Source organism: Styela clava, chromosome 1 (genome assembly GCF_964204865.1).
Source record: "Styela clava chromosome 1, kaStyClav1.hap1.2, whole genome shotgun sequence".
Lineage (NCBI taxonomy): Eukaryota > Metazoa > Chordata > Ascidiacea > Stolidobranchia > Styelidae > Styela > Styela clava.
In genome coordinates, this window is record NC_135250.1 from 11298409 (window position 1) to 11324899 (window position 26491).

The 26491-nt window shown below is 36.0% G+C and overlaps 1 protein-coding gene across 1 annotated transcript in view; it reads right to left on the bottom strand.

The window, feature by feature from the left end:
• The window catches only part of LOC120340877 (titin-like), a 99494-nt gene that overhangs the window by 56727 nt on the left and 16276 nt on the right, over positions 1-26491 (bottom strand). Inside the window, exons 54-144 of the mRNA XM_078115256.1 lie at positions 26123-26427; positions 25914-26028; positions 25632-25837; positions 25179-25549; positions 24909-25099; positions 24716-24830; positions 24433-24620; positions 24230-24344; positions 24008-24150; positions 23808-23937; positions 23608-23728; positions 23051-23526; positions 22797-22969; positions 22602-22725; positions 22367-22509; positions 22136-22292; positions 21868-22052; positions 21381-21792; positions 21136-21306; positions 20926-21056; positions 20704-20853; positions 20438-20561; positions 20204-20363; positions 19977-20116; positions 19601-19777; positions 19397-19513; positions 19137-19320; positions 18951-19063; positions 18679-18878; positions 18349-18594; positions 18083-18263; positions 17899-18005; positions 17496-17828; positions 17120-17427; positions 16892-17043; positions 16673-16811; positions 16445-16581; positions 16114-16342; positions 15538-16037; positions 15279-15449; positions 15068-15196; positions 14843-14992; positions 14565-14758; positions 14381-14489; positions 13993-14295; positions 13763-13917; positions 13559-13688; positions 13335-13460; positions 12923-13248; positions 12398-12845; positions 12110-12315; positions 11811-12007; positions 11621-11731; positions 11363-11541; positions 11167-11283; positions 10890-11042; positions 10483-10725; positions 10262-10404; positions 10030-10186; positions 9853-9958; positions 9584-9780; positions 9273-9513; positions 8863-9108; positions 8660-8781; positions 8398-8577; positions 8186-8319; positions 7776-7957; positions 7270-7676; positions 7019-7161; positions 6428-6584; positions 6153-6333; positions 5905-6072; positions 5099-5489; positions 4872-5028; positions 4608-4791; positions 4350-4465; positions 4152-4276; positions 3903-4071; positions 3544-3819; positions 3309-3460; positions 3079-3226; positions 2849-3009; positions 2605-2746; positions 2204-2360; positions 1987-2123; positions 1691-1892; positions 1359-1574; positions 1015-1190; positions 772-931; positions 512-654; positions 139-438 (exon numbers count right to left, since the gene is read on the bottom strand). Of these exons, the coding sequence (XP_077971382.1) occupies positions 139-438; positions 512-654; positions 772-931; positions 1015-1190; positions 1359-1574; positions 1691-1892; positions 1987-2123; positions 2204-2360; positions 2605-2746; positions 2849-3009; positions 3079-3226; positions 3309-3460; positions 3544-3819; positions 3903-4071; positions 4152-4276; positions 4350-4465; positions 4608-4791; positions 4872-5028; positions 5099-5489; positions 5905-6072; positions 6153-6333; positions 6428-6584; positions 7019-7161; positions 7270-7676; positions 7776-7957; positions 8186-8319; positions 8398-8577; positions 8660-8781; positions 8863-9108; positions 9273-9513; positions 9584-9780; positions 9853-9958; positions 10030-10186; positions 10262-10404; positions 10483-10725; positions 10890-11042; positions 11167-11283; positions 11363-11541; positions 11621-11731; positions 11811-12007; positions 12110-12315; positions 12398-12845; positions 12923-13248; positions 13335-13460; positions 13559-13688; positions 13763-13917; positions 13993-14295; positions 14381-14489; positions 14565-14758; positions 14843-14992; positions 15068-15196; positions 15279-15449; positions 15538-16037; positions 16114-16342; positions 16445-16581; positions 16673-16811; positions 16892-17043; positions 17120-17427; positions 17496-17828; positions 17899-18005; positions 18083-18263; positions 18349-18594; positions 18679-18878; positions 18951-19063; positions 19137-19320; positions 19397-19513; positions 19601-19777; positions 19977-20116; positions 20204-20363; positions 20438-20561; positions 20704-20853; positions 20926-21056; positions 21136-21306; positions 21381-21792; positions 21868-22052; positions 22136-22292; positions 22367-22509; positions 22602-22725; positions 22797-22969; positions 23051-23526; positions 23608-23728; positions 23808-23937; positions 24008-24150; positions 24230-24344; positions 24433-24620; positions 24716-24830; positions 24909-25099; positions 25179-25549; positions 25632-25837; positions 25914-26028; positions 26123-26427 (17392 nt within the window). The remainder of the gene's footprint in view (positions 1-138; positions 439-511; positions 655-771; positions 932-1014; positions 1191-1358; positions 1575-1690; positions 1893-1986; positions 2124-2203; positions 2361-2604; positions 2747-2848; positions 3010-3078; positions 3227-3308; positions 3461-3543; positions 3820-3902; positions 4072-4151; positions 4277-4349; positions 4466-4607; positions 4792-4871; positions 5029-5098; positions 5490-5904; positions 6073-6152; positions 6334-6427; positions 6585-7018; positions 7162-7269; positions 7677-7775; positions 7958-8185; positions 8320-8397; positions 8578-8659; positions 8782-8862; positions 9109-9272; positions 9514-9583; positions 9781-9852; positions 9959-10029; positions 10187-10261; positions 10405-10482; positions 10726-10889; positions 11043-11166; positions 11284-11362; positions 11542-11620; positions 11732-11810; positions 12008-12109; positions 12316-12397; positions 12846-12922; positions 13249-13334; positions 13461-13558; positions 13689-13762; positions 13918-13992; positions 14296-14380; positions 14490-14564; positions 14759-14842; positions 14993-15067; positions 15197-15278; positions 15450-15537; positions 16038-16113; positions 16343-16444; positions 16582-16672; positions 16812-16891; positions 17044-17119; positions 17428-17495; positions 17829-17898; positions 18006-18082; positions 18264-18348; positions 18595-18678; positions 18879-18950; positions 19064-19136; positions 19321-19396; positions 19514-19600; positions 19778-19976; positions 20117-20203; positions 20364-20437; positions 20562-20703; positions 20854-20925; positions 21057-21135; positions 21307-21380; positions 21793-21867; positions 22053-22135; positions 22293-22366; positions 22510-22601; positions 22726-22796; positions 22970-23050; positions 23527-23607; positions 23729-23807; positions 23938-24007; positions 24151-24229; positions 24345-24432; positions 24621-24715; positions 24831-24908; positions 25100-25178; positions 25550-25631; positions 25838-25913; positions 26029-26122; positions 26428-26491) is intronic.

The window sequence follows — 26491 nt, forward strand, 5'->3', positions numbered from 1 at the left end:
AATTAAGATAACAATGAATGAATCAATTGTCATAGATAGTTCACACTTTTTGTACCATGACGAAGTAAAAAATAAATTACCTATATATCTATTTCTCATACAGAAAAGATAAAATCCCCAAAAAACAATAAACCACACCTTTAATATCCTTGGGAACAACGGCATCTGGTATATTGCATGGTTCGGATTCTCCAACCGAATTAACAGCCTTTACTCTAAGGAAATACTTCTTTGCTTCAACAAGACAAGTGGCTGTGAATCTAGTGGATGAACAAGAGCCTATTTTATAAAACTGATCAGGCTTATCACCATCGGACAATTCAACGGCGTATGATGTTATTTCACTTCCTCCATTTTCAGTAGGTTTGTCCCAAGCAAGGTCAACAGTGCTGCTTGTGGTGTCGACTACTTTTGCTGATAGTGGACAGCTTGGTGCAACTAAAAATAAATCGATAAGAAGTGTGTTTAGATAATGAATGTAGATAAATAGTATACAACTCATAATACATACATGTAGGATCTTTGGACACTTTAGGTACAGATGGATGACTGGGTTCACCAAGTCCTGCTAAATTTTCAGCAATCACTCTGAATTCATATTCAAGTCCTTCAGAAAGACCAGTAACAATCATGGTCAATTCAAACGTTGATTTCCTACAGAAAAATTGGTGTGTTAATAAAAATATAATTTTTTTCATAGGCTGAATATGGACACTTGTATAACACATTTTCATAAATTTCCCTAAATGTATATGGTTATTTTCACATTACCTGTTAATTTTGCTCCAGTGTGTGGAATTAGTTTCTTTTTTCTCAAGATAATATCCAGTCACAGGTTTGCCTCCATCGTTTACCGGAGGTTTCCAAACAATCACCATTCTTTCTTTAGTTGCACTCGATATAATTGGTGCTTCTGGTGCACAAGGTACAGCTGAAATACAAAGAAATGATATTTAATCAAATAAAGGAGTTTACAAATTAAGACAATAGAATGATTAATAGAATAGCACTTACTATAAGGATTCTTTGCTTCAACTGGATTGCTTACAAATCCTGCTCCAACACCATATTTGTTTTCTGCAGAAATTCGGAATATATATTCATGTGTTGCAACTAATCCTCCTATTGTGATTTCATTTGACAATACATTTCCACTGACAACAATCCATGTTGGGCGTGATGTTTCTCTCCTAGAAAATTTAATTGATGCATTTTCATAAATGAAGACGGAATAAGATGGGATTTACATATTAATCGCGCAGGATAAGCGTTAGCACGGCTTAATCATATGGCAAACCATGATGTGTCACATCGCCAAAAAAAAGCTATCTGCGTTAGGCATATAAAGATCGTCTTACTTTTCAACAACATAATTAGAAACACTGGCTCCACCATCATCTGTGGGACAGTTCCAAGACAAAGTTAATCTGTCTGCCATCACATTTGAAAATGTGCAAGGTCCTTGAGGAATTCCAGGCACATCAAGAACTTTGCATTTTACAGAAATGGAAGCAACACCAGAAGAATTTTCAGCAGTGACATCATAGATTCCGCCATCATTTCTCCTACAAAATCTGTGATGGATAAATGAAAAATTGAAAAAGTATTCAAAACATGAAATTCTAGATTTTTTCAACTACTTTTTCACCTTTTTGACTACTTGTTTTACCCCTTTGATCAGTTTTTTTACCTTTTTATTAATGTGGTTCTTGATCCGCTTGTATCAACTTGAATTGCTCCATCAGAGGTTGATTTGATAGTTTCACCACATATACTCCATCTCACTGTTGGTTTAGGTTTACCTTGCAGAAAGGCATCAATACCTAGATCTTGTCCTGATCGTACTTCAATGCCATTTGCACATGATGAATCCAACACTATAGCTGGTGCAACTGTTGTTAAGATAGTTTTGTTTAAAAATTATTCATTAAAAATTATCAATAATATCTGAGAAATGATAGGTGGTAATTGGTATAACAAACTTGCCTAGTTCTTGTTTTATCAATATTGGCTCCGTAGGCTCTGATGGTTTCGATGTCACAACAGCAGTTTTAGCCAATACTCTGAAGCAATATTGCTCATCTTTATGTAGATTCAAAAGAGTAACACTCGTTTCCACATTTCTGACAAAAAAAAAGGAGCGATTTAAAATATACAATTTTCAAAGCATTTTTAATTAGGCATACAGTTTATTCAGTCTTACCTCGTTGTAACAAGCCTTGACCATTTACTATCCGGAAGTTTCTGCTTTTCAATGATGTATCCAAGAAGTTTAGCACCACCATCACTTCTTGGAGCAGTCCATTTTAGTTCTACGGTAGAATTTGATACATCAACAACTTCTGGTTTCCCAGGAGAATCTAAATTAAACAAAAAAATATGAATGGTATTTTTAAATAAGTTGATTCGGTATTGTATTAATGTATATTCATACAAAAGAATGTACGTACATACATAGCTTAACCATGACATCTAATTTAGTATATCTGATCGACCTAATTTAGCAGTGACCAACACCCAGATCTGTGGCATACGTGCATTTAGGGTTAGTGATGAAAATAACTTTTCAACAATCATGTAGGCGATTTCAGATTTTTTACTCACCACATTGATCTCTAGCTACTGCAGCTTCAGTTGGTTGGCAGAACGGTCCAACACCAGCAGAATTACTGGCTTGAACTCTGAACTGATATTCAGTTCCTTCAAGAAGACCGCCATCAACTAGCTCCCGTCGTTTTACGAGATTCTTGAAACAATAAAATAAGGTTTAAATAGTTGGTCAATTCTCATCTCACACTATATAAATTCTTGTGAATTCATAATTGATAAATATACATTTAATTCTCACCCTATTGATTCTTGTCCAAATCAGACTGCTAGCCTCTTTTCGCTCAACATTGTATCCTCTTACTGGATTTCCTCCATCTGTCACCGGAACTTCCCAAAGTAATGTGACAGCTTCTTTACCAACCTTTGCGATCCTCAATTGAGTAGGTACTCCCGGAGGGTCTAGATTTAAGTTTAATATCAATTATCCGAACAAATTAAAAGACAAAAATTTATTTTCTTTGTACTTACCGAATGGGTGTGTTGCTTTCACTGTTGAAGATGACAAATATTCACTTGATCCGTATTTGTTCTCCGCTCGAATTCGAAAAACATATTCACCGTTCTTATTTAAGTCAGTGACTCTCAGCTTTTCTCTGGAGATTTTGTTATTGATAACCTAAAAGTTGGTGACAAACATTGAGGAAAAGAAAAGGTAACAATCAAAATATAATTACAAAAACAAAAATATGTAAACAAACTTTAAATCCAGGATGTCCAATTTCAGACATTTCCACAACATAGTTTGAAATAGAAAGGCCACCATCATCTTCAGGAGCCTTCCATACTATTGTTACTGTATCAACACTAATATCTTGAAATTCAACAGGTCCAACAGGTGTTGATGGTTGTGCTAGAGAATATCAAATTTATAATGATAGTATCTTTCGAGCATGGCTTCACAAAATAAAAACGAGGGCAAAAAATATTACTTACCTAGTACTTCTACTTTCACTTTTGACTGCACTTTACCATGTTGGTTTTCGACTCTGAGAATATATTCACCAGTATCTTTTCTTTTCGGTTTTTTCAAAGTCAGGCTATTCATGTTTTTGGTTTTTTGAATAATTATCTTTTCACTTTCTTGCAATGCCTCGTCATCTTTCATCCAGTATGAGGTTGGCTCAGGTTTTCCATGAATATGACCCTCAATCTTCAACCGTTCACCGCAGCGTACTTTGAGCTCTTTTGGTAATTTTATTACTGGACATTCTGAATTAGATACAAAAAGGTTAGAAAATGTCTTGCAGCCTGTCAAATATTTATTTTTTTTGCATGAAAAACTGTTGACTCACCAGCAGGTTCCTTTACTTCAATGAAGTCAGTTTCTCTGCCTGCACCAACACATTCTTCATTCTTTACTTTGATGCAAAATTGGTATTCTGTATCACTCGTAAGGTTAACAACAGTGACCCTGGGTTCAGCAACAGTTCTGAATTCGACCCAATCGGACATTTCCTCACTCTGTATAATATGACATACAATTAAATATTATGGTGACAGCTCATATCCATAATAAAATATTTTCAGTAAGGATATAAAACCTGATATAACACAATGTATCCAGTAATTTTGCCACCACCAGTTCTTTCAGGTGGAGACCACATAAGGGAAACAGATGATTTGGTGATTTCAGTAATTCTCAATTTGTTTACTGCTCCTGGTTCCCCTGTGAAAATTTCAATAAAATGACTAACTGTAAGTTCATGACAGTCCATTTCATATGTAGATAAGATGCTTACCAATAGGCTGGCGAGCTCGTACAGGTCTCACAGTCGCACATGATGGTCCAGTCCCACACTTATTTTCAGCCATTACACGAAAATAGTATTCCTTGCCTTCAATAAGTTTTGGTACTCTGCAAGTATTGAAGAATTGGTCGAGGTAAATTTATTGATCACCACCAACAGATTAGGACAGAAATGTTTTGGGCCTCACAGTACAAGTATTACCACCAAAAATTGAAATAAAAATTTGACAATTAAGGTAGGTAAATATACCTGAATGACGTAGCTTCACAGGTTACTGATGCATTTGACCATGTTTTCATATCAGATTCCTTTTTTTCAATGATGTAATTGAAGACTTCCGAACCACCATCATTATCAGTTGGTTCCCATTGAAGCAGAGCTGATACGGCATTAACATCTTTTACGGTTATATTTGTAACTGGTCCAGGAGTGTCTGTTTGTATAATTAAGATTAGATTTATTAGTATGTTTCATAGCGGTTAAAATTTAAATCTATTTGTAAAATAACTTCACCTAGTACTCTGACATCAACACTGGCAATTTTAGTTCCTTTTGGATTGCTGATGGTTAGCATGTATTTGCCAGAGTCATAGCGGTTGGTGTTCTTGACTACCATTGTTGTTACACCTTTTGTAACGTCAACATTCGCACGGCGAGAAAGTGTAGATCCCTTAAACGCAAGTATAAAATATTGAACAATAAAAATGATGCCAGAAGCGTCAGTCACAAATGAAATTTACCTCTTTTATCCATTTGATTGCAGGTTCAGGTCGACCTTTTACAGTGGCTGACAAATGAAGAGGCAATCCAGCTTTCAATTCAATAACCTCTTCAGCAAATTTAGCATCGAGTATAATCTCTGGTTCTTCTAAGATATCTGCTGGTTTTACTGTTCCAGGAACTTGTGCTGGGGTGCCGACTCCAACATTACTAAAAGCTGAAATCCTGAAGTTGTATGCCAATTGTGGACTGAGGTTGCTTATGAGTGCATTAGTATTTCGCAATGGGCCGATTCCAGTGTTACACTTTTTCCATTCATTAAGTCCATCAATGCAAGATTCTACAATGTAACCTAAGATCCTTGAGCCTCTATTAGATACTGGAACATCCCAGGCAAGTTTGACAGTATTTCTAGAAGCAAAATATAAAAATGTCATTAAATTATACAATTTTATATTTAATTCAGGATTGTGCAACCTGCAGGCCGTTGGCCAATGCAGCTCACAAAGAAAAAGCTGAAAAAGCATGAGACTTGCAGAAAGGTGCCAATTTTAAACAGCATGCAGCACAGTTTTAGCTGGTACGCGAGCATAATCTCAATCCCTTTGCATTGCAAAGCCAATACCAGAGTCAAATTTATTATCTATGCCCATGATGTCACTATGTGCTAACAGGCAGTTCGTGCACAGCCAACAAATATTTTTGTGCCTTCAACCACTAGAAAGCCTATGTTAAATAAAGATTCAACCTGCGATTTCACCCAATTATTTGTATCAGGCCCTCCTGTATAAAAGGTTGCACACCCCTGTTGTTAAGTCTTACTTACTTTGTTGTATCAAGTACTTTTGGATTTAGTGGCTCAGTTGGAACAACAATCGGATCTTTTGCTAGTATAGGTTTGGATGCTTCACTGGGTTTTCCCTTGCCAATCTTATTTTCAGCAACAACTCGAAATTGATATTCATAACCTTGTGATAATCCTTCAACTTTAATTCTAAAACAATAGAAGCATATTAATCCACGATAATAGGTAAGTGCTGCCAGTGCTGATAGAAAGAGTAAACAAAATATTACTCTGTATTGACGATTGCTTTAGTGTTACAAGATGACCATGTTCCAGCGGACTTTTCACGTTTTTCAATATAATATCCAACAATATCACATCCACCACTGTTTTCTGGTTGACACCAACAAAGTTCTGCCATATTGTTTCCAATCTTAGTTATTTCTGGTGGTGAAGATCGGCCAGGAACATCTTGGGAGAAAAAGTGAAGAATAGAAATTAATTTTGAACAATAACATTTCAATATGAACTTGTTTAGCCTATTAATAAAATTCGCACATCTTACCGAATGGGCTTTTTGCTAACACATGTTCAGAACATAGAGGCTTTCCAGTTCCGAACTTGTTTTGAGCGCTTACACGGAACATGTATTGATTGCCTTCCAGCAGTCGTGGAACATTATAAGTGCATTCTGCCACAGAGTTGGTAACGATGGACCATACCTGAAAAGCATGGTAGATTGTAAACCTGAGTACCGGTATAAATTTTGCTGCACAAATTTTTTTTACTTCCGAGTTCTTAACTGAAAGTGGAGAAAGTTTTAGTAAAAAGAATTGTCTTTAGCCATCAAATTCTTGAAGCACTCAGAGACATAACATAATAGGTTTGTCTTGAACAAAATTTAAGTTTAATCAGGTTGCAACGCTACAATTGAAACAGCTAGGTGAAAGGGTAATTTCCAAATAGGATAGATTTCAGGAAGATGTTTCCATACAAATTTGGTTGACAATCCAAAATCTTCACAAAGTATGAATAAAAATCAATGATTAATTCGTGAAATATTCAAGGATCGTTTTGGTAGGACGTAGGGTAGGGAAGACAATTCAGATTGATAACTCCATTGTAATATTTATAAAATTAACAATTCAAAAATTACCATCTTTCCAGTTTCACATTTCTCTACCATGTAATTTGTTATAGCAGATCCACCATCATCCCCAGGAGTCTCCCATGAAATAGTGCAGCGATCATGCTTGACAGCAACAATGTTTACTTTGTTTTTACAAATACCAGGTTTATCTGTAACACAGATAAGATATGATATAATATAAATATATATAGATAAGATGGAAGATATGAAGTACAAAATCATGGCAATGCCTTTGAAGAAAAGTTACATTTACTTACCTTGGACAATAATTTTGACTGTAGTCTGGAAAAGTCCTACAGAGTTTGTTGCAGTCAAAACATACTCGCCACAATCCTCCCTTTTACAATTTTGGATAATCAGTTGGGAAGTGTCATCACCCCATTTAACACAGGTTCTTGCTTCATCCATTGTTTTGTCACCAGCACGAGACCATGTTGCATCAGGAGTTGGTTGACCACGAACTATTGCATTAATAATTATATCTTCGGAGGCTTTTGCTATAATTTCACCATTCTCCATTGATGTGATGATTTTTATTGAAGGATCCACCAAATTTTCACATGCTTCTACATACTCCTTAATGACAGTAGGTTGACTCAAGCCTGCCTTGTTTCTTGCCATTACACCAAGCCGATATTCCACATTTTCTTCAAGATTGTCAATGCTAAATAAAGTTGTAGAAGATAAAGATAAATCACTTTAAACAGATACTCTTGCTTAGCTACTGTAGATCCATTCAAAAAAAAAATTAAGCGATACTTACGTAAATTTACAATCTAATGCATTTGTAGTGAATTCTTTCCATTCCTTGGTACCTCGCTTCATCAAAACCACTTGATAACCAGAGATTTTACTGCCACCATCATTTTCAGGTTTTGTCCAAGCCAAAGTAATACAAGAGGGTGTGGTTGTTATAACATGAACATCTTTTGGTGACTGAGGTTTCTGGAGATTTCAACAAATTTTTATGATGATAATGGTAGATTCTATTTTTAGCGTTTATTTAAGGAAAGTTTGGAGAATGTGACCATACAACCATATATAATGGCAAAACTTCCAAACAACTCAATCCTAAATATTGATTCTAACAGGATTCAAAGCTGGAAACAGCTAAATACATTCTGCATTTAGTTGCCGGATATTTTATAACGTATAATTTTGACAACAGTTTACCTGAGCAGGGTCAGATGCAATAACTGGTGTTGGCATAAAAAATGCTTCTCCAACTCCACAGCGATTTTCTGCTGAAACTTTAAAGTGGTATTCACAGTCTTCGACCATCGGAACTTTGATCATCTTTTTTGTTCCTGGAAATTTAAACCTTATTACAGCATATCCATGTGTTTTTATTCTACAAGAAATAGAAATATGTAATGAGAAATTACCTCCTGGTCCAACAATAGTCCATCCCAGGGATGCAAATCCAGTCAATGATGGTACTTTCATTTCCAAAATATAATTGTGGATATCAACACCTCCATCATCCTTTGGTGGTTCCCAAGAAATGATGCATGATTTTTTGGTGATATAGCTAGCTCTGAGGTTACGGCATACACCAGGTTTATCTGAAGTAAATAATATTAGAATTACTACATTGCATTAATTTGATTCAAAATGTTAACCCTTTTTTTGGTTATTATAACTTACCAAGAATGTTAACTTCAACCTTGGCACTGGCATCACCCGCTTTATTATTTGCTTTGATGATGTACATTCCAGTATGTTCACGTTGTACATCTTTTATATAAAGCCTGGTGCTAGATTCGTTGCTGTAACAAAAGCACAATGGGTCGATATTCAAGATATATGCAATACCAAAAAGCAGGTATTTAAATTAATATAATTTTTACCTTGTAATATCAGCTATAGTTTGATCAACTGCTGCACCTGCTTTCATCCACGTTATACTTGGAATAGGTTTACCCACAATTCTGGCTTTTAGTTTCATGGTCTCGCCAACACGATACTTGACTTTTTCAGACATGTAGCCATCCAAGAAAATAGCTGGTTTTTCAACCTGATCTTTTATTACCACACTTTGAGCAATCTCTCTGGGTTCACTTTCACCAATTTCATTTTCAGCCAAAACACGGAATCTATAACAAATATTCATAGACATTAAGCTCAAGTAAAGCAAAGAAAACATATCGTTATAATTAAGGATTCGGAATAATTTATTTATCGATATTCTATATCTTCTCGAAAAGTAAAGCAAAGAAAACATATTGTAATAATTAAGGATTCAGTATAATTTATTTACCGATATTCTATATCTTCTCGAAGCCCAGGTGCTTTGAAATGACAGTGTGATATAGCAGTTTGATTAACTCTAGCCCATTCTGCCTTTTTCTCTGAAAGATTATTTCCTGAGATTTTGAGACATTCAACAAAATATCCAGATATAGGACATCCACCATCTTTTAGAGGAGCTTGCCATGATAATGTAGCAGATATTCGATCATAGTCAACTATCTTAGCATTGAGTGGTATTCCAGGTACAGCTGCAGAAATAATTTGAATATTAATACCCTTGAAAGTTTTGACTAGTTCGAAAATATATATGACACTTACATAAAGGCCTAGATATCTTGACGATTTCAGTTTGCTCAGAACTTTTACCAAATCCAGCAGAGTTTTCAGCTGTCACTCTGAATGCATAGCTACGACCTTCGAAAAGTCCTTTCACTCGAAGATTGAAACCAAGAATAGGATCATGTGTTACTTTTGCCCAACGTCCACTTTCTTTGTCAAACCTTTCGATGGTGTACCTGTAGACAAAAATTACCAAATTTAATAAACTTAAGTTTGCAAAAGTTTGTCAAAAATTACCTTAAACTTACCCTGTAATTGGACTTCCACCATTACTTTCAGGAGCCTTCCAGTGAACAGAGCATGCAGTCTCGGTGATGTCCATGACTCTAGGTGTTGGGGGAGTTCCAGGGACATCTGCAAAAAATATACTTAAATAAAAACAGAACCAACGACATAACATTTTAGCCTTATTATACAAAACTCACCAAAAGCATGTTTAGCTACTTCGGGTGCTGACTCGAGAGCATCACTAAAACCGTGACGATTTTCAGCCCGTACTCTGAAAAGATATTCTTTGCCTTTTACTAATCGAGGAACACTGCATGTTGTTCTAGTTCCATGTTGGCTAACAATTCTCCAAGTCTGAAATGCCAAAATAAAAATGTTTTAGCACCAGTTTAATCAAAGAAACGAGATGAGGTATTTTTAATTGCGTACATTTTTCTCTGTGTCCTTTTTCTCAACAATGTAGTTCTGAATTTGCATGCCACCATCATCTTTTGGAGGTCGCCAAGATATAATGGCATGGCTAGGAGTCATTTCTTCAATAGTTAGTGGGCCGATTGGTGGAGATGGTCGATCTGAAACACGATTATTTTGTAAGTAAATATACTACCGATAAATACAATAAATCACTATGAAGAAATAAATAAACTTACCAAGAACTGTTACATACACACATGCATTTTTCACTCCCGCTTCATTCTTTACAGTTAAAGTGTATTCTTGAGTATCAGTTCTTATCACATCTTTTATTGTGAGAACACTTGTATGGCCATCATATTCCAGTGTAACATGATCGTTGGATTCCAGCACAGATCCATCTATGGTAGTCCATTGTGCAGATGGTACTGGTAATCCATGAAGAATTGCAGGTATTCGAACAGTTGCACCAGCACGAACTGAAATTCAAAATTATAGACTCAAAAAATTTCTCACAACGATACGCTGCCATAGAACCTCACGGCGATACACTGCCATAAAACTCGAAAATCACATTGTTACAGTAAAGTTCACCAACAAGCAGAGAAATATCTACGAAATAGTGTTTTTGAAACATATTTACCAGTGAGTCCTTCCAGCGTCTTCATATTGATCTCAATTGAAGGAGGTGCTAACTTCTGAATAGGAGCTACAGGCATGGTGTAATCAGGGGAGCTCTGACCAATTTCGTTGATGGAGCACACTTTAATTTTGTATAGAACTCCTTCTTTCAAACCTAAGTGAGCATTATAATGCATTTGTTGAAAATTAGAAAGATCGTAAAATCTAAAATCTAAAGACTGCAATAACAATATTCTGATGAATATTATTCAATATTGGAAAAGAGCTGTTATAATTACCCTTTACAAGACAATTTGTATCTTGGACAATTCCATATGTAATCCACTTCTCCATCTGTTGAGTCTGCTTAAATTTCTCCATTTGTTCAGTTATTTCAGAATATTCCACATTGTAGCCTGATAAAAACACATCAAATTAAATATATGATGCAATAGTTTCTTTAACAACTCATTTAAAAAAATCTCGGTGTAAAACCTGTGATGGTTGAGCCTCCATCTCGTACTGGTTGTTCCCAAGTCACATGTACAGAATCCACATCAACATCCGAAATTTCAAGTTGTTTTGGTGGAGCAGGAGGGTGCATAGGATCCAAGGCAATTATTTCATCAGATTCTGTCCAGGGACTGCAACCAAATTGATTTTCTGCACAGATTCTGTAATGTGAAATATACAAAATTTTAATAACTACAAAATTAAAGGTCAATTATAGAGTAAGCAAGTGAGAACAATTACCTGAATTTATAATGGTGACCTTCATTTAAATAATTAATAACCATACTGGTCTTTTTGGTAGACACTGAAACAGTTTTCCATATCTGAGTTTCTGAGCTGTACTTTTCAATTCTGCAAAATAATATTTTTTATCAAAAGAATACTAACCAGACATCTTATGATTGTTTTTAAACAAGATTTGTCAACCTACTTGTAGTTAGAAAGAATAACTCCACCAGTATCACATGGTGCATCCCATCTCATGTAACAAAAGTCTGATGAAACTTCAGAGATTCTTATGTTCAATGGTGCGGTGGGAACATTAAGCACAGTAACATTTACAGAAATTGCTTTACGTCCAACAGAGCTCTTTGCAACTAATGTATATTTTCCACTATCCCCTCGGTTCTGTGAATATTTGAAAAAAAAAATTATACAAATAAAATAGTCTTCACCAAATCTTATCACTAGCAAGTACAGCAAAACAACAAACAAAATGACACAACTTACAGAATTCTCCATCACAAGCTGTGCAAGGCCATTTGAAATCTTCAAATCACATTTGCACCTTTCATCTTCAATAGGTTTGTTATCCTTTTCCCAGTACACTGAAGGGAAGGGTTTGCCAACCACAATTGCTCTTAGACAAATATTCATGCCGAATTTGACATTTTGCTCTCTTGACATACTTGCTTCTGGTTGGATCACTGGAGCATCTAAAAATGAACAGAAAAACTTATTTATCTGATTTTGCTCAAACTTAAATACCTTGAAGAATCCAATGTAAATCAAACCTACTTGTGTTAACCTTCACAATAACAGAGTTCTTGATTTCAACTGGTTCACTTGATCCTGCTTTGTTAACAGCAGTAACCCGCAATTTATATTCTGTATTTGTCTGGAGATCAGTGATTGAGCAGCTTGTCTCTTTTTGTGTATCATTAGTGCATGCTACTTCCCAAGTTTCATGTCCCACCAGAAGTGTCTCAACAATATACCCAATAATAGGAGAACCGCCATCATGCCTTGGTGTTGTCCAGCTGATGTCAACAGAAGTTTCATTGTAATCATCAATTACTGGGTTTACGGGAACAGTGGGAGGAGATATTGGGTTTGCAGCAAGCACTGATCGTGATGGTGCAGATCTTTTTCCAAAACCAATACTGTTCTCTGCTCGAACACGGAACTCGTATTCCTTTCCTTCAATAAGGCCAGTAACATTGTACCGTCGCTCATTGATCAGCTCCTAGTGGGGAAATAGTAAATTAAACATTTTAATAGATGAAAAAGGTTCTATAATAATATTTCATATTCTGTACAAACCTTAGTTACTCTAACCCATCTCTCTTCACTGAGGTCCCGTTTCTCAACAGCATAGTTGAAAATAACTTTACCACCATCATAGGGCTTATTCCATGCAATACTTGCACTATCTTTATGAACCTCCTTCACAATGGGGGCATCTGGAGCACCAGGGACACAATATCTATCTTTAGCAGCAATAACTGGAGTATCTGCTGAATCAGAGATACCTTGGGCATTCTCGGCCATTACACGGAACACATATTCGCCACCTTCTAATTTGCTTATTCTAATTTCAGTTTTTTGTAATGTAGAGTTAACAGAATTCCACATCATACGAGAAGCATCTTAAATAAATAATAATAATAATAATTACAACCAATATCACAATACAATTCCACACTCAATACAGTAAAAGCTATTTCCAACATACCTCGTTTCTCTATAACATAATTGGTGATTTCAGTACCGCCGTTATCAGCTGGTGCTTCCCACGAAAGAATGACATATGACCGAGTGATCTCTTTCACATACAGTCCTCTGGGTGGAGTAGGTTTGTCTGAAGATGCATTTATAGTTATAAGTTCAAATAGAAATGTTAAAAAAGAACACATTGATTATTAGAAAAATATATATCAGGTATGAAAAGATACTCACCGACCACCATAAGAAGAACTTTGGCATCTCGTATGCCACCAGCATTCTGCACTGTGATTTTGTACAAGCCACTATCAGAACGGACGCCTTTTCTCGATGTGATTATGCTAGATGTTGGTGTATTTTTTATCTAAATGAATATTTATACAATTATTTTTGATCAAACGTTTTGATGCACCAACAATTTTAATAATTACAACATACACTAAATCTTCCTTCATCTGATGGAACCAGTGCTCCTGATCTCTCCCAAGTGACTTTAGGTCTAGGGCGACCAGTTATCTTGGCAAATATCATGTATGGTTCGCCAACTCTGACAATAATTTTTTCACGAGCCTCCAATTGTAATGTGGGTGGTTCTGAAAGCAATGCAATTTATCAAGATGTTTAATCACTAGTAGATATAAAAGAAAACTACGAAAAAAACTTCTTACCAATAACGTCACGACACACAACAGGCCTGCTTGGTATAGAAGGTGGTCCACTGCCTCTCTCGTTCTTTGCGATGACTCTGAATTCATAGTTATCACCTTCATTGAATCCAGTAATAGTGAATTTTGTCTCACGAACCATCTTCTCAGTTGCTGATAAATAGCGATCTTGCCCAAGAAGACGTTTTTCAATGAAATATTCCGAAATTTCCAAGCCACCATCGAATACGGGAGGCTTCCACTCAAGAGTTACAGAATCTTTTGTGACATCAGACACACGAATTTCCTCTGGTCGGCCAGGAGTTGCTGGTAAGATTATCGAATATTAAATGTCACGTGCTGAACAGTTACAGAAAAATATTTGATCAGTTAATGATAAATAATTACTTACACACTGGGTCCCTTGCAGTCACAGGAAGGCTGGATTCCAAAGTTGGGCCAACACCAATGATATTTTCAGCAGATACGCGAAACATATACGATTCATTTTCGATCAAGCTCTTTAAAAAAACAAATATGTTTTAATATAAACCAAGATCAGTATATTGAAAAGTCAGATGAGCATCAAAACCTACCCTCACAACTGCTGTAGTTCTGGTTACCACCATGGGAACACGTGTCCAAGATCTCCTAGAAGATTCACGCTTTTCAATAACATAATTTGTGATTGTGCATCCACCATCATCTTCTGGTGCCTCCCAAGACAATGTAACGGTGTGTTTGGTTATATCAGATTGTGAGAGTGGACCAATGCAAGGACCAGCAATATCTGTGACCAAATTTCAACATGTTGAAAGCAGTATATAACAAAATATTTGTGTTGCAACAGAAAAATTTAGTTTGAAAGACATACCTTGTATAGAGACGTCAACTTGACATTGAGATTCACCAGCTGGATTTACTACTTTTAATACATAACAGCCAGTGTGGCGGCGTTGACAATTTCTGATTACAACAGTTCTGCTTGAGTCATGCAGCCTTGCTTCTTCAGGCAATTGTTCATCTAGAAAATACAAATCAGATAAGTCTGAAAATCTAAACAAGCATAAGATTAATATGATCTTCAATCAATATTTACCATCTTTTTTCCAGAGAATATATGGATCTGGTTTGCCATCAATTACAGCATTCAGGCGTATAGTCTCTCCAGCACGAGCCAGAATTTTATTTTTCTTGATAGTAGAGTCAAAGTTTGCAACTGGAGCTTCTGTTAACACAAGAACGCAAGGCGATTTTTTTTTACAGATACTAAATTATATATTTAGACCATTCCAAATGATAAGATTTACCATGCTTATCTCCAACTACAACAATTTCTGGTATAAGTCCAGGCAGCCCTCTACCAGCATCATTAATAGCAGAAACTCTGAAGCTGTATCTTCCACCTTCCTTTAATTCCCCTGCTACAAAACTTGTTGAACGAAGTTCATGGCCAGTGATTTTCAACCAATCTTCATCATCTGCAAAATAGAAAAATATGGTATTTTTGTGCCAGTAAATGGATTATTTTCATAAGCAATGTATATTGCAGATATTGTATAAACTTACCTTCATCTTTCCTTTCCACTACATATCCTTTAATTCTTGAGCCACCATCACTATCAGGTACATTCCATGCTAGAGATACTGTAGTTTTTGTGGTGTTTGTGACGATGGGCTTTGGGGAACCAGGACAGTCTATTTGGTTAGCAGCAATGACAGGACTGCTTACTAAACTGAAGTCTCCTTGCCCAGCCTCATTTATCGCTGCAACTCTGAAAACATATTCTTGTCCTTCTTGCAAGCAGCCTGCCCTAAATTGAGTACCCATAATCTTTTCAGTAGTCACTTTTCTCCAATTTCTGTTAAGGCGAGACCTTTTTTCAAGAGCATATGACGTGATTACAGATCCACCATCATTTTCTGGAGCATTCCAGTATACCGTTACGGCATCACGAGTAACACCTTTTACACTAGGCTTATCTGGTCTCTCCGGTCGTTCGCATGGATTTTTAGCTAGAACCGGATCTGTTTCAAGCCAAGTGCTGCATCCATGTTGATTAATAGATCTATTTATAAAAATATCACAGTAAGTTCAAGACCTGGAAACAAATAAATCTGAGACAATCATGCACAAAAAAATACCTTATTCGATAGATATATTCTTTTCCAGACATTAGCTCAGTATCTGTAATAGCCAAGTCCTTAGGACAGGCCACAGGATGCCAACTATCTCTGTCAATTTCTCTTTTTTCCACAGCATAATATTTGATGCGGCTACCACCATCATCTTGGACTGGGTTCCAAAAGAAGGCAATAGTGGAAGATGACACTTTTGTGAATTCAAAAGGTTTGCTTGGTGGGCCAGGTTTACCTATGATAGAAATATTGGGTTTAAATTAACTGTTATGAAAAAATTGGGTTCAAATTAACTGGTATTACAAGTAATTTCACAGACAATTTCAAGCCCACTCACCAATAACATTGACTTTTATAGACTTCGATACCTTTCCGGCAATATTTTTTGCAGTGACAATGTATAATCCTGTGTCAGACCGGACAGCCTTGGTTTTTCTGAGATGCGTCTCTGATGATGTAATTGTTAGCAAAATTCTGCATTAGATTAGAAGAAATAATCAAAAACTCATAATCAAATATTAATTACTATTAACAGCCACAATACTATAATTAATGTATAAAATACCTTTCCGACTTTTTGATCTCTTGTTCAAAATATTGCCAAGTTATCACTGGTTTTGGAAATCCCACAAATTTGGCAGAGATTTCAACATCACAACCAAATTCAAACTCATAAAATTCCACAGCTTCAATTACTGGAAAAACTGGAAAATAATTTTATAAGTATAATATAAAAATTAAAATTATGACTATGAATATAATATAATATTTCAGTTCATCCTACCAATATCATCTTTGCATTCTACAGGTCCAACTTTATTGGACGGAGGACTTGAACCGACGTCATTGACTGCCAAAACACGAAACTCTGGTTGTTCGTTCTTGCTGATACCTTTAATTGTGTATTCAGTGCTGGAAACATCTTCTTTGTTGCATCTAACAAAAAAAAAATAGATGAAATTAATATTTTAATGATATCAGTTGTATTAAATATGTTGAATAGTTTTCAAACCTGTTCCAGATCTCCTCTCCTTCAGTACCCTTTCCAAGTTTTTGTATCAAGTATGTTTTGAGAGGTAGGTTACCATAAGATTTTGATTCGACCCATTTGAGAGAAACTGTTGTGGCAGTGAGCGATATAACTTTCAGCAAAGTTGGAGCATCCGGAGTTGTAACCGGATCAGCAATAAGTGTAGGTTTACTACTGACAATGTAAGGTCCCTGGCCTGTTGCATTGACTGCACACACACGAAATTCATATTCATATCCATGCAGTAAATCACTAACTACACACTCGGTGATAGAAAGAGCAGATTCAACCTGAAAATTTTGAATTTGCATGTTAAACGTCTTTGCTGCTTTCATCTAATTCTATAATCGACACTTACTTTTGTCCATGTGGTTGCATCTCCTCTGCGCTTTTCAACAATGTATTTTTGAATTCTTGAGCCACCATTATTTCCAGGTTCTTTCCAATGCAATGTGGCTGATCTGCTTGTCACATGTGAAATATCCATATTTTCTGGCTGCCCCGGTGTATCAATGACTTGGACTTTGCATGATGTAAATCTGGAACCACCAGAGTTTTGGCAAACAATGGTGTATGTTCCACTATGGTTGCGATTGCAGTTATGAATTTGGACAAAATAATCCCCACCCTTATTGCGTTCTTGCAAACAATCTCCTGGTATATTTTCTTTATCATCTTTTTTCCATTGAACCTATAAAATCATATCATAATATTACAAAAATGAAAAAAATAGGAGAAAATCGCACATTTTTTAAACTTACACTTGGTTGTGGACATCCAGATACATTGGCAACAAGTTTAATTGTTGTACCAGCTCTCACTTCCAGGATATTTCTCAGACCAGTATTCATACAAATTGATGGAGGTTCTGAATTTTAAAAGTAGCATTTATTAGAATTAATTCAGAATTCCAGATTAAAAATCTCTAATAAATCTAAAATTTACCAATAATGTCTCTGGCTTGTGTGTTCCTTGAAGGCATTGATGGAATACCTGCACCCAGTACATTACAAGCTGTAATTCTAAATTGATATCTGTAACCAGTTTGAAGATTAGGGACTACGACTTTGGTTGTATTGATCATTGAGGACTCTCCCAGTATGATCTTCACCCAATCCATTTCAACCTGTTAATTAGGAAAATTTGGTTAAATATATTCTCTATTAACACATACAAGTGGTTTTATGAATATAATCAATAATCTGATTTACCTCATCACATCTTTCCAAATAATATCCAGTAATTTCAGATCCACCATCAAATTTTGGAGGGAACCAGGTCAGAGACATGCTTGTTGCAGAAACATCAGTGATCTTTGGGGCAAAGGGTTGGCCAGGTGGATAGATTGGATTCTGTGCTATATAACTGTCAGAGTCTTCACTTTTAGGTCCCACACCTGCCTTGTTGACTGCACTTACTCTGAAGCGATACTCAATACCAGCATCAAGTTGGTTGATCTAATAAAAATGTAAAGCCATATACAAATATACAAGTAGGTAGCATGCTATATTTAATTAAATAGAATCTAAACTTCTACAAACCTTATATGAGCATTTCTTTGTATTTCCAACTATAGGTGAGCGTGTCACTTTCCTCCATCTAGCTGTATCGCTGTCTCTAACTTCTAACCAATACCCTTCGATTACGGCACCACCATCCTTCTTCGGTGTTTGCCACGAAATTAGCATTGAAGACTTTGTTATTTCTGATGCAATTGGTTTACCCGGACTATCAGGTGTTTCTAAATTCAAACAATCAGTTGAAGTATTTTACAAGTTTTCAAACCTATAATTACATTTCATTACAATCTTACCATATGGATTTTTAGCTACAGCAGATGGAGATTCAGTAAAAGCACCAACACCAATTCGGTTTTCAGCAGCAACTCTGAAATGGTACTCAACTCCAAAAGTTAGTTTCTTGACCCTAAATAGAGAACGAAATCAGTTATTCCATTGCTCGCATTTGGGAAGACCTTGTAATATTAACGATGATTTACCTGAATTTTGTCTCTATCACAGCATTGGTAAGTGGAATCCAGTTTCTATTTTTTCCTTCACGCTTTTCAACAACATAATTAAACAACTCCGCCCCACCATTGTCGACTGGTGGGTCCCACTGGACAACAAGGTTTTCGGATGTGACCTTAGTCAACCTGACATTTTGAGGAGCAGCCGGTACATCTAAAAAGCGAAAGTATTAATGATATATTTCAACTAATATAAAAACTGAGGGCTATCATTTCCATAGGTGTTATACCATATACAGTTACAATGCTTCTGACAGTCTTGGTTCCCAAATAGTTGGTTGCTGTTATGTGATAAATTCCATCATCTTGTCTGGCACATTTTGGTATGAATATTGTAGCCTCTTTGCCTAAAATAAGAAATACAATTTATAAATAACTGTTAAAACCTTTTTAATATACTTCAACTGTAATATTTTCATTTTTAGATGACTAACCATTTCTCACAATCTTCATGTGGTCGCTCTCTTTCTCAAGAATGGTATTCTTGTCTTTCACCCATTTTACTTCTGGTTCTGGTACCCCATGAACTACTGCTGGAAGATGAATGCAATCACCAGCACGAACTTGAAGTGTCTTATTTGCACCAATATCTAATGTGACATCAGGTGAAGCTGTTCCAAACAAAATGGCAGAGTTATAGAGTTGCCTAAAATAGCAAAGTTGAAGTGCAATTTATGAATTCTTATGCTCAAACTGAACTTAATGCTTCAATTCAGTGACCAGATTACTTGATTTCTGCCTTCATTAATAAAATCAAAAAATCAGAAAATGAAAATTTGAAAAGTGAATAAATTCCAAAAGACCGCATACCTGCTGGCTCAAGAGCTTCTGTTGGTAGCGTGAAAGCAGGATTACTTTCTCCAATGTTATTTACAGCCTTGACTCTAATGACATACTTCATACCAGTAAGGAGCTCTTCGACCTTGAATCCAGTCTTCTCAATGAGCCGGCTACATAATTAAAAAAATTATGTATTTCAAGTCCAAAACATGGCATATTCAACAAAATCTCTCCATTACTCAAACATTTCTACCTACCTATTGCATGGAGTCCATTCTTTGTGACCTAGCTGCTGTTTATCTACCATGTAGCCTTTTATGGCAGAACCACCATTCGTCCTGGATGCATTCCACTTTACCAAAAGATAAGTGTTCTTTTTTTCTACAACTCTCAAGTACTCTGGACGACTAGGTACATCTGTCAAGCAGAATATTTTTTATACAATATGTAATTAATATTCAATAGTTATAAGGTTATCAAATAAACCATACCTAATGGATCTTCGCAAAGCACTGGAGGACACTCGACCCAAGGTCCTTTTCCAACATCATTTTCAGCACATATTCGAAAAGCATAAGTACAGCCCACAACAACATTGCTTGCTTCAACTTCAAACTGCAAAGATAAAGTCAGTATCAGTGGTCTTATTGGAAAAATCCTTCTTCGTTCAATCTATGCAAGGTTACTCTATATTTCTATAAAAACCATATACAGTGATGAGTCACTAAGTTAAATATAACCGATTAGTATTTTATACCTTCTCTGTGTCCTTGACTGCTAGCCATGCTTTCATTGATGTGTCACGTTTTTCAATGAAGTATCTTGTAATAAGCAGTCCTCCATCATCAGATGGTACTCTCCATGACAATGCAACAGATGATTTTGTAATAGCTCCAGTTTCGAATTCCTGAGAAACACAAATCGATTTAAGCACAATAATTCATATTCACAAATTTTTAAAATTTAGTAAAAAAGTTACCTTGACAGGTCCTGGGACATCAAGTACATTCACCAGACAAGTAGTAGTCTTGGTTCCACAGACATTCTTAGCGGTTACTGTATATTGGCCCCAATCTGAACGTTGGCACTTTTGAATTCTCAATAATGAACCTGTAAGATAAATGTTATCATTTGAACAGTTTCCCCCTCTTATCTACCGCAATTCAATAAATACAAATCATTGACTTGCCTTTTTCGGAATTTACAACTTCAACATGAGATGGTAGAGATTCAGAATCCTTTTGCCACGATATTTCAGGTGCAGGTCTTCCAGTAACATTGGCCATAATTTCGATCATTTTACCACTATGAACTGTAAGACCATCAGCAACCCCCGCAGCCAGATCAATGTGTGGGAGATCTGGAAAGCAAATATGCAACACATAAATAAAAGATAAATCATAGTGATAATGATATTTTATTTACTGGGCTTACCAATTTTTTCTTTAACAGTAACTTCTATTTCAGCAGGTTTGCTTTCACCAGCTCTGTTGACAGCTTTCACTCTAAAATTACATACTTGGCCTTCTTCTAATGAGGTAATAGTACAGCTTAATGCTGTTATCTTCTTTTCAAAGCACTGTTGCCATGACCCATCTTCAAGCTGCCTTTCTACTTCATAGAAGATGCGTGAATCACCCCCAGAATAACTTGGTAATTCCCATTTGAGAGTTACAGAATTGTTGGTGACATCAGTTACTTTTAGGTGACATGGAGGAGCAGGGACACTAGCTGGATCTTGACAAGTGAAAAAATCACTTTCAGGGCTGAAGTTTCCGAGACCGGCTGCATTTTCTGCACAGACTCTGAACCGGTATGATGAATCCTCATAAAGGCCAGTGATAACCTGAAGGTAATGAATATCACATGCTTGAAAAGTTGCTACTTATCTCAAAAAATTAATTTCAAAATTTTTTTTTACTTGATATTCATTTGTTCTTATCAGGTCACGAACAACTCTTGTCCACTTTCCAGTTTCAATATCTTTTCTTTCCAAATGATACCCGAGTATAGAGCTTCCTCCATCATTAGGTTCATTCCAGTTTACGAACATAGCTTTACGTGTAACATCTACAACATTTGGCTTTTCTGGTGCACCTGGTTCATCTGCAAAGGAATTTTCTCAAGTAATATATATTCATTTTGCCACACTTTGCCTTTCATATATACCAGTAAGCAAGTTTATTTACCAAATGCCATTTTTGCCACATAAGGCTCAGATTCCAGCCATGGTCCAACTCCAAGCTTGTTTTCTGCAGCTACTCTAAAAATGTATTCTGTTCCTGTCACAAGTTTTTGTGCTCGCCACCTTGTACATGATATTGTCGCGGACAGTGTAGACCAATTCTGAAAGATATAATCAGATTATTTAGTTATATAAATATAGTATATCAAATTATTTTTATCGAGTAATCAAGAACCTTCTTGTTTGATTCTCTGACTTCCACAACATAATTGAGTATTTCAAAGCCTCCATTGTCAGCAGGTGGCTTCCAGTAAATGGTCACTGCCTCTTTGGTGGAATCTTCAAAAGTCCATGGAATAGAACAAATATCTGGAACATCTGAAAAGACAAAAAGTTATGAATATTAAACCAGTAAGTAGTGACAGTAATTAGTAACTTTGCTGTTCCGTGAAACACTGAAAAATACTAACCAGTCACAAAAACTTCGACAGACGCAGTGGCACGACCTTGTTCATTTTCGAGACAAATAAAGTATTTCCCTTTATCAGCTCTTGTGCATGGTCCAAGATGAAGTTCAACTGTGTCGTCAGTTGTCTAATAACAAACAAAGTCGGTGTTATTATTTGAATAAGGTATCATATACTGAACAATTCAAAGTTACTAACTTTCAATATTCTTGTTGGTGTGCAAACAACATCAGTTTCTTCTTTGTCATATTGCACCCATCTTATTGAAGGCTTCGGAACACCAGAATATGTTGCAGTTAATGTGAGTTCTGCACCTCCACGAACTTCTATACCTTTCTTCAAATGAGAAGCAAAGTGAACGGTTGGGGCAGCTATAAAGAAAAAATAGTAGGTAATGAATCTGATAAAATCTGATAAAATCATCAACTTAAGATCGTATAAATGATACAAACCTATAGGATCCTTAGCTGCTATTGGAGGAAGTTGTGCAGGTTCACCTACACCTGCTTTATTCTTTGCATAGACTCTGTATTCATACTCTAGTTCTGGCGTCAGATTTTCAACAGTGTATTCAGTGTTAGGATAGTTATCAATGTCTCTGATCCAATTCGATCCGTCTTTTTCAGTGAAATCCACACAATATCCAGTAATAATGCTTCCACCATCATGAAGTGGTTTCCGCCAAGAAAGAGATAATGTTTTGGATGTTGGTTCGCTGTATCTCAATTCTATTGGTGCAGAAGGTGGAGCTACAGGATTCATTGCTGTGACAGACTCTTTGAGCACCGCTGGAGATCCACAACCAACTTTGTTGTATGCAGTAACCCTCAAGTTGTAAGTCTGGTTACGAATTAAGCCATCAACTTTCCAAGTAGTTTTATCTGTGTTATGTGTTGCAATTTTCCAGGTTCGACGTCCAACTTCTCGTCTGAATAAATTCCAATCATATTATACAACAAATATGAATGAACAAAAAAAATATGGGTTCAATTTCAATTATTATGCTTACTTTTCAACAGAATAATACATGATAGCACTTCCACCATCGTCTGTCGGGGCTTTCCATGACAGCACACATGATTCATTACATATATCACTGACGATAGGTTCTTCTGGTTCACCTGGACGATCTAGTACAAAAAATTCATAATTTTCAGAATTTAATATTATAAATAACTTATAGATAACATATTATTAACAGATTCTTACCAATCACTACCACATTACAAGTCTTCAAAATGGTTTCTATTTTGTTCTCGAGAATAATTGAGTATTTTCCACCATCATTTTTTGTTACCATAGGTATGAATAAAGATGAGACATAACCAGTTACGGAAGTCTGGAAAAAAATTGCGTTATTTAAATACCCAGTAAAATTAATTCATTTACCGAATGAAATTCCAACTTACAATTGCATTAGATGCCAGAGCTTTGTCATTAAGATGCCAAGAAATAGCGGGTGTTGGTTTTCCTGTAAATGGAACCTTCAGTCGCAACTTCTCTCCAGCAATTAGAATGATATTCTCATCAAGAATTGTGCAGGTTGGTGCACCTAGAACATGAGTCAATGATTGGTATCTTGAATGCATTTCAAGTACCGGTAGTTTAAAATAAATAAAACTAATACTCACAATCAGGATGGTCAACTGAAATCTCTTCAGTTGCCTCACTTGCTTTGCCTAGTCCAGCAGAATTGTAAGCACAGACCCTAAAATTATATGAGCGTCCTTGACGAAGACCAGTTATCTGTAACAAAATTGAAAATTATTAATTTGATGAAAGGTTTCAAAAATTCACTTAATTATTCAAAAATCACAAGTTGTCTTATAATTACCTCCCCTAACGGTTCGGAGAAAGGCACCACATTGCAACGTATCCACTCTTCTCCTCCAGCCAGACAACGTTCGACATAGTATCCCAAGATATCATCTCCACCATTGAGAGATGGTATACACCATTTAAGAGTAACAGATGATATGCTTGTTGTCACCATTGTAACATTAGTAGGTTGGCCAGGTGGTACTGAAATAAAAAGGAAAATTGTTGTCAATTTTCTGTGGATTTTCTAATAACAACTAATTTATACTTTCTGTAATTAAAAACTGATGTGTACTCACATATAGGATCTCTGACTATAAAATTCAGTGTTGGTTCACTTGGTTCTCCAGAACCCGCTTCATTTATGGCAATAATTCTGAACTGAACTTCAGCGAATGGCTCGATTTTTTCGCACTGAAAAAAAAATTGAGATCTATGAAGCAATGTTCGAATTATATTTATTTATACATATACATGAAAACATTCAACTACCTTGTATTTACATGTTGCATCGTTTGTCCGCTCTACCTCAACCCATTGCTGTTGTCCTGAGACATTTTTCTTCTCAATACTGTAACAAGCTATATCAGCTCCACCATCAAAGACTGGTTCACGCCAAACTAAATCAACATCATAACGAGATACACTGGTCGTTCTAAGTGATCTGGGTTTTCCTGGAACACCTACAATTACATAAAAAAAGAATTATTTTAATGTTACAAGAAATAGAAAAAAACATTGTGTATTGAAAAATATACTTACTGTACAAGCAAGCAGCTGTCACAGCTTTGCACTGATTCCATTCACTTTGCCCAATTGCGTTTACAGCAGCTACTCTGTACTCGAAAGAAGAGCCCTCCTTCAGATTATTTTCGGTGTATTCAGTAGATTCAATAAATACAACATCTTGCCAATTTTGTCTTCGCTGTTCTCTTTTTTGCAAAACATATCCTGTTATGCCACAGCCGCCATCATGATCAGGCATCATCCACTGAAGTGTGACTGACGTTTTGGTGGTTCCGGCACTTTTAAGTTCTCTTGGGGAATCTGGTGCAGTTACTTTAGGCTTGCAAGTCACAGTATCAGATTCTTCACTTGTGATAGATTGACCAGCTTTGTTGACAGCATAAACCCTGAAATTGGAAATATTATCGTTAGAGCAAATGCTGCAGAGGAAGTAGTTCCAAGAGAATAGAAGATCACAACACTTCTTACTTGAAGCTGTATTCATATTTCTTTGGTATTAGATCAACAACTTCATGTTCATTAGTCTTAACATTAGCTTCCCAAGTAATAAAATCTTCTTTCCATTCATTGGCACCAACATCACGTTTTTTCAACAAAATGACATAATGTGAAACAGGGCATCCACCATCCAATTCGGGTTCACTCCAGAATAGTTTACAGCTAGTTTTGTTTATCTAAAAATACAAAAAATACAATTAAAAATCAAATTCTATCAAGCATTTATTAACTCTTATTGGGATAAAAACTTACCTCAAGAAGAGATGGTTTTCCAGGTCGGCTCGGTGGCTCAATAGGACTGATGGCCATCACCGGCTCACTTGGTTCACTTGCTTTACTAATTCCAGCAATGTTTTCTGCAAGGACTCTGCATGCAAGAATAAATGAAGAATATACATTGTTACATAAACCAACCTTTTCCCTATACCAAAAATGGGAACGTGAATGCTGAGAATAATTACCTGAAATAATATTCCTTGTCTTTCTGAAGACCATCAACATGATAGGAAAATGTTTCAGCATCCAGTGCTTCATTATTCAATCTTATCCAGCTACCGTCAGATCCTGCTCTCATTTCAACATAATACCCACTTACAACCTTTCCACCATCTGAACGAGGTTCATGCCACATAACAGTCATAGAGTTTTCGGTGACGTCACAAACGTCAGTCGCATCTGGAGGGCATGGTGCACTAAACGGATCTTTTGCTACTACACCGGTGGTAGAAGCAGGCTCACCAATGCCATATTTGTTTACAGCAGAAACCTGAATTTCAAGTATAAAAAGATTTAAACCCAAATAGAATTATGAATGTACAGAAACATGGCTG